This window comes from Mus pahari, chromosome 19 (assembly GCF_900095145.1).
Source record: "Mus pahari chromosome 19, PAHARI_EIJ_v1.1, whole genome shotgun sequence".
NCBI lineage: Eukaryota > Metazoa > Chordata > Mammalia > Rodentia > Muridae > Mus > Mus pahari.
Window position 1 is genome coordinate 9579064 of NC_034608.1, and position 7280 is coordinate 9586343.

Below are 7280 nucleotides of genomic sequence, written 5' to 3' on the forward strand. Positions count from 1 at the left end.
AAGGAAGGAAGGAAGGAAGGAAGGAAGGAAGGAAGGAAGGAAGGAAGGAAGGAAGGAAGGAAGGAAGGAAGGAAGGAAGGGACACATGCACCTGGAGGTGGAATACCAGGATGTAGCACAGGAAAATCTATGGCAATAGGGGAAAATAGGGTGACAGGTCACTACTTGTAGTAAGTTAAGAAAACACATTTAGACTTGTTTTTACCAAAAGAAAACTTAGATTAGCAGAGAGAAGCACCTAAATATGCAGTGCCAGGATCCTTACAGGTGATGAGGCCATCTGATCAGTTTTCTAAGGCAGTGGTTCTCAACCTTCCTAATGACCCTTTAATACTCTTCATATGTTGTGGTGCCCCCCCCAATCATACAATTGTCACTGCTCCTTCATAACTGTAATTTGGTACTGTTATGAATCATAATGTAGATATCTGATATGCAGGATGTCTGATATGTGGCCCCAAGTTGAGCCATTGCTCTGAGGCTTTATGAATGGAAGTGATTTGTGTCTTCTCCCAGGTAAAAGAGAATGGGCTTCTCCACATGTTCCAAGAATCCATAGAAAGAAAGCTATAGCAGGGGTGGTGTCTGGATCCCAGACTTACTGACTGTAGGGAAGAAAATGTCCCATCACCAACATTCAAGGAAGCAGCTGCACAATCACAAAACAATGAGGTATAATATGAATGAAGAAATAAATACTTTATTATGGTAAGCCTCTGATTTGGGAGTTACACAGATTGCCTACTCAGACACTGACAGAAAAAGACATCCTTTTTGTATCTGCAGGGCAATTACATTTATGGTCAGGCAATAGAAACAATGTTGTAATCTGAAGTTAAAAGCAAAACCACAAGATCACCTATGCAGGCCGATTTGGTTCTCTCAGCTCAGATACAGATCGCTTCTTCAAAGGGTATGTTTGTACCCTTTAACAAATACATTTAATGTGGTAGCAGGCTCTCAGATACTCAGCAGAGAAGTTTCACAAAACAATACTTGCCTTTACTACATGATGCATTCTGATCTACTTTTATTCCACTTCATTGTTCTGTGATACCAGTGGCCATCCACTGACTGGACCTCACAATTCACTAATGGGATGAAACCCAGTCTGAAATCAGCATATTTTGTGATCTTTGCAAGTCACTCCACATATGAAGACATGACTTGAACTAAGAAATAGCTTTTGCTCTTAAGAATTCAGAAGTAAACCTGTTATCACATACTTACGAAAAAGCCAAAAGAGATGGCAAGAATTATGTATGAACAGGGAGCTCAAGGAGAAGCAACTGAGGCAAGAAAAGTGCCGCCAATAGATCACATTTAAGGCAACTCAACACTTTGTACAATGTCAAATGACCAGAGTATAAGTGGTATTAAAATACTGTAGAAATGGAGTCTTCCCTCACATCTGATGGTTTATAGAATATAACATCAGACCAAAGTGTGTTTTTAAGATGAGGGCCCTGCCCCTTTCCGGTTCTTTTCAGCACATTAGCATCCAGAAAATAAGCACAGATATGCCTGTAGAAATACCTCAAGAATCCACTACCACACATGAGCCTTAGGGTCACTCATGCTACAACTGTCATGTCATGGGACAGTCATAGCAGAGTTGCTTAGCCTTATACCTCAGGTCGTATAAGGAAAACCATCCACACACTAGAAGCTGCCAATTCTCCTACCAGTGAGTTTTGCTTCTGGCAGAGAAGGGCTCTGAGTGTGGCTTTGTTTTGTTTTTTTGTATGTGACTCTTGTGGTGCTTGACCACAACCAAGGTGAACTGGAAGGGTTCCTAGCAGTCCTGGCTCACACAGCATGTCTCACTGCCATGTCTCTTGTGATGCTCCATAAGGTTCGAGATCCATGCAAAGGCCTCCCCACATTCACTGCATGTGTAGGGCTTCCCTTGAGATACATCAAACTCATCAGCTGCAGAGCATACCCCAACAGAAGTTCCTGAGTCTTGCCCAGAATCATGACCATCCACATGAAGCACTTTCCCTGCATCTAATGGCAGCTGGTAGTTGCTGGTGCTGGAAAGACACTCAGGGGCCATTTCATCCTCGTCATCTGGATGGGGCCTCTTTGTCCCAGTGCCTTGATGTGGCCTATCCTCATCCTGGGCTGACTGCTGGATGACTGATTGCCTCTGGGGACTGGTAGGGCTTGAATCTTCACCCTCAGCATCCAGAGCCTTCTGAGGTTGCTGTTTCTCCTCCAGGGCAGTATCTATTGAAACGCCAACAGGAACATCCCCTGAAAGACTCTCCATCAGTGTCTCCCCCAAGGAGGCTTCCTTACACACATTTCCTTTGCTTTCTTGCTGCCTGGTGCTGTCTGAAACAAAGTCACAATGTGAGCAGTCCTATTTCCCAGGCTCTGAGTCATAAACTGACTCGAACAAAAATCAAGAAAAATGTAATAAATTGTGAGGCCCAAAGGGCTGAGCACAGGGGAAGGGGCATCAGCTAAGAACCCTTGACATGCACAGCCTAATCCTCTTTACAACTCAAGACATCACACAGTGCAGTACCATGAGCCTCACAAGACCCATTATCTGTTCTTCCCTCTCCCAATCTATATGCCCTTCTTTCTTTGACATTCAGAATGCCTGCTGAGCTCAATGCTAACCATCACTCCCAGAGTGTTTTGTAGGTAAAGGTGACCATGTATATTCTGGTCAGAAATTCAAATGTTAAAAAGGACCCTCCTAGCCAGGTGTGGTGGCACACGCCTTTAATCCCAGCACTCCGGAGGCAGAGGCAGGCGGATTTCTGAGTTCAAGGTCAGCCTGGTCTACAAAGTGAGTTCCAGGACAGCCAGGGCTATATAGAGAAACCCTGTCTCAAAAAACCAAAAAAAAAAAAGGAGCCTCCTGTGGATGAAGATCTGAAGCCATCTTTCTTGACTAAAGTGACTTGGTAATGGAGGATGAAAACAACTATGAGATGGTTCAGGGGACATGTCTGTCACTGGTAAGAACTAAATGAGTCTTGGCAAGCTATCCAGCTCTACCCATGATATTCAATGAACCACTATAGTATCTGGCTTGACCCTGGAACAGTAGCATGCACACAAAACATGCAGAGGTGTGGTATATGCTTTTACCCTCTAGGATTCTCCCCATGAAACCCAGAGGCATCTGTGAGAAAGCCAAAGCCAGCCCTTTAGAGAGGCAATAGAAAAACTAAGGTCCACAGCCTCACCTCAGCTCCACTGAGAGCCAGTGTCACTGGGCAGCATGTGGAGAAATGACTGGGACTTCTGTGCCCTAGATAGGCCTCTGAATGAATATGACTGTGTGTGGCCCTCAGAACCACCTAAAAGGAGCAGAAGGGCTACAGAGTTGAGCTTAGTCAATTGACAGATCATTTAAGTGTGTAGTCTTGGGCTGGTGAGATGGTTCAGTGGGTAAGAGCACCCGACTGCTCTTCCGAAGGTCCGGAGTTCAAATCCCAGCAACCACATGGTGGCTCATAACCATCCGTAACGAGATCTGACGCCCTCTTCTGGAGTGTCTGAAGACAGCTACAGTGTACTTACATATAATAAATAAATAAATCTTTAAAAAAAAAAGTGTGTAGTCTTTTGGGTGACATGCTTTATAGGAGTTCATTATGCTGTGAGAAATAATGAAATGGCATTCTTCCCACACACTGGATAGGAAAATGATTAAAGTCAAAGCTGGAGTCTTTGCTGAGGCTAATGAAAGTGTTACACACCCACCAGGCCCATATCACCATGTAACTCAACCTTACCTGGGAGGCTGCCCCCTGACAGTTTTTCCACTGCACAAGGTTCCTCTGTCTCCAGCATGGAAGTTGGACCAGCCTGGGAAAACTGACACCCTGAGGTTTAGAGGGAAAAGAAAAAAAAAGTAAAGGAAAAACAAACTAAAAAAGCTAAGAAGCTTCATGTCTCATTGGATCTCTGGCACACAGATTGCAACTACCTTCTTCTCTGCATCAGGACAATTCCTATCCCGACTACCACCATCAAAGCTGCCCTCTAGTCAGAACCCCGGGAAAGCTGAGGTTTCTAGAGAAGGCAGCAGAGGCAAAGAGGAAGATCTTATGTGAGGCTGGAGGATACCTATGGAGCAGCTAGAAAATGGGTAATGTCTAGAGTGGAGCAAAGTTGAAGACTGAGCCCTGAATGGGCTCAGTAGTAGGGCAATCCCCAGTACCAATAAAAGTAAAATACAAAATTAGAACCTAAATAAATAAATAACCTCATGAGTCTAGATATGAGCATCCCTACAAATAAAGATTCCAGAGTAAGAACTTCAGTGAAAGACCGTTCCCGAGGCCCAGCTCTGCACAAACAAGGTGAGAGAGCTAGAGGCTTGAAGTCAGGAGACCTTTCCGAATCCAGATTTTTTCCATTCTCATAGGCCAGGGCTGCAAACAGAAAGCCCCAGATGGAACTCAAAGTGTTGACCAGAAGAAGTGGAGACCTTGGCAAACAAATCCTAATTCAAAGCCACTTAAAACATATTCAGCTTCAAACACTTAAATCACCCTTGGTGTGCCAACTACAGTTCCTGGGACAGGGTCAGAATCCTCCATGCCAACAGTTCTGGAAGAGGATGCAGGGTGGAACGTGAGCCAGTGGGAGGTGGGTCTCACCCCACAGGAGCAGCTTGCTGTAACTCGTCAGGTTATCCTCTGTGGGATCCAGGTGGTCCCATTCCGACTGTAGAGGCCCCTGTGGAAATGATAATGAATTCTAGAACAGCAGCTCTGGCCCACCCTAAACTGCACTAAGGCAATACCCTTCCTTAGGTTCTACCATTGAGTTTTCTCAAGGGTAGCTTTCTCAACCACAGCACCATAGACATTGGGCCCATAATCCTTTGCTGTGCCAGAGTGTAACTATTGAGAGAAGAAATAAAGTCAACAGTCAAAAGGGAAAGGCCATGTGAGCTGCTAGGCAAGATCAGCATCCCAGGGCCAAGAGGAGCCCCTTCACCCACCTTCAGCTCAGCTGTGGCAGAGGTGGCCTCTTCACTCTTTTCTCCTTCTGGATGCTCTTGATCCAAATGCACAGATTCCAGAGTAGGCCAGGCTGGTAGAAGGGGAGCTGAGGAAACAAGTTCTCGGTGGCTATGTAACTCCAAAATAAGTGTATCTCACACCCTCCCACAGAGGCCCCAGGAAAAATGTAGAAAAAAAACTCCTCCTGCACACACAGGTTCCAAAGCTCACAGGAATGTTAAAGTGTATATGCCCTCTGGCCAGTGGTTGTTAGGAACCATGCCACACAAGCTAGAGTGCCACAGTACGGCCAGGATACTGTAGCCTATTTTAAAAAGCAAAACAGAAAGACTGAGTATACAGAATGCTGAGCAGCTGAGGACCCAAACCTTTGACCACAGCTGCCCTATTTGAGTAACAAATGAGAGGGCACAAGTACACCATGGTCCCACAGACCTTCTATACACATATATGATGTACAGAAAGACACGAAAGGACATGCTCTATGTAATGGTTTGAATATGCTTGGCCCAGGGAGTGGTACTATTAGGAGGTATGGCCTTGTTGGAGGAAGTGTGCCATTGTGGTTATGAGCTTTAAGACCCTCATCCCAGCTCCCTAGAAGCCAGTCTTCTCCTAGCAGCCTTCAGATGAAGATGTAGAACTCTCAGCTCCTCCTACACCATGCCTGCCTGGACACTGTCATACTCCTGCCCTGACAATAATGGACTGAACTTCTGAACCTGTAACCCAGCCTCAATTAAACGTTGTCCTTATAAGAGTTGCCTTGGTCATGGTATCTGTTCACAGCAGTAAAACGCTAAGACACTCTAGGCTAGGGTAAGGAGAAAAAAAATTTTTGGCAGTAGAGAGTGAGGGTTTGACTTAGAGCCTCATGCTGCTAATGGGAAGCATCCTACACTGGCACTGAATTATATCCACAATGACATTATTTCTTGGTTGATATCCATGTAGGGCTGACAAATTTTGTAAAGCAAATTGAGGGGAAAAAATGCATATCTACAGAAATAAGTCCCAAATACGATTCAAACATCCATGCCTTGCTACCTGACTTGCCCCTGGCTTTTATGCTGCCTCCACCAACCATATCCTCCCTTTCCCAACCACAGGCCCCATGTACCTCCTCAGTGAAGGCCAGCCAAGGCAAGAGGATCGCTGCTACTTACAAGTATCACGGCGTACCAGGATGTCCCTAGGTCTTAAGTTTCTGTTAGGACTTAGCAACCCACATGGAAGCAGCAGGGGCTCAGGACACCTCTCATAGTCTCCCTCGCTGAATGACGATGATGACCCACCCGGGGAACACAACATCATTCCTGTGTACAATCAAGGCGATAGTGATTCCAATAGGTTGAGACACAGCAAATCCACAATGGGCCAGATAAGGACCCAAGGTATGACCTGAGCCCCTAGGCTAGAAACCATCACCACCCATCTCTCAGGCCCCACCCTTAGATACAGAGAAAACCTCCAGCTGCCAATCCATCCAGAATATTTACCTAGTTTTTAAGAGCCTGGTTGCCCTCCTCAGCCTTTGATTGCCCTCCATTTCTCGTCCTTCCTAACATCTGGAAAGCAAATGTAAGGGCAGGAACCCAAGGCAGTGAGTGCCCTAATCCATGAGATAAGCCCAATGGAAATGCCACTGGGCAGAGGAGGGGGCTTGGATCCCTGGTGACTGAGGAGCTCCCTTACCAGCTCAGGAATGGTTGTCTCTGTGCCCCTTAACACATGGGGTGACTACACTCTCAGGAAAGCCACGGCTGGGGTCTGAACTCTATGTTGCAGATTCCAATCCTTCCAGGACCTCCTGCCCGTCTCCTCTAAGGCATGCTTTCTTCTGGGGTGGCAGCCTCACCTGGCTCCTCCAGGATGTCAGAGATACCCTCCACCAGGGAGGCAGCTTTCTTGCAATTCTCAGGATACTGGGCTACCACCCAGGGACGGACCCTGTCTGGCAAGATGCCCAGGAACTGCTCCAGAACGAGCAGCTCCAGGATCTGCTCTTTGGAGCAGGCCTCGGGCCTCAGCCACTGGCGGCATAGCTCATGAAGCCTGGCCAACGTCTGGTGAGGCCCAGCTGCCTCCTGGTAGACAAACTCCCGGAAGCGCAGACGGGAAAACTCAAGGTCAGCAGCAGATCTCTCAGTGATGGTTTCTGTTTCCTTCAGCTGGCTAGGCTTTGCCTGCTGGCTGGGTTGATCCTTCTGGCTAGGCTCTTGCTGTTGGCTGAGCTCCTCCTGTTGGTTGGGTTGATCCTTCTGGCTAGGCTCTTGCTGT

The 7280-nt window shown here is 46.6% G+C and overlaps 1 protein-coding gene across 3 annotated transcripts in view; it reads right to left on the bottom strand.

The window, feature by feature from the left end:
- Positions 1-680: 680 nt before the first annotated feature.
- Positions 681-7280, bottom strand: part of Zscan18 (zinc finger and SCAN domain containing 18) — a 37602-nt gene continuing 31002 nt past the window's right edge. For 2 of the 3 annotated variants that reach the window (XM_029531841.1, XM_029531840.1), the window contains exons 3-8: positions 6859-7280; positions 6167-6316; positions 4979-5085; positions 4632-4710; positions 3762-3851; positions 681-2340 (exon numbers count right to left, since the gene is read on the bottom strand). In XM_029531841.1, the coding sequence (XP_029387701.1) occupies positions 1796-2340; positions 3762-3851; positions 4632-4710; positions 4979-5085; positions 6167-6316; positions 6859-7280 (1393 nt within the window). In that variant the 3' untranslated portion in view covers positions 681-1795. The remainder of the gene's footprint in view (positions 2341-3761; positions 3852-4631; positions 4711-4978; positions 5086-6166; positions 6317-6858) is intronic. The other variant, XM_029531842.1, reaches the window with a different exon arrangement.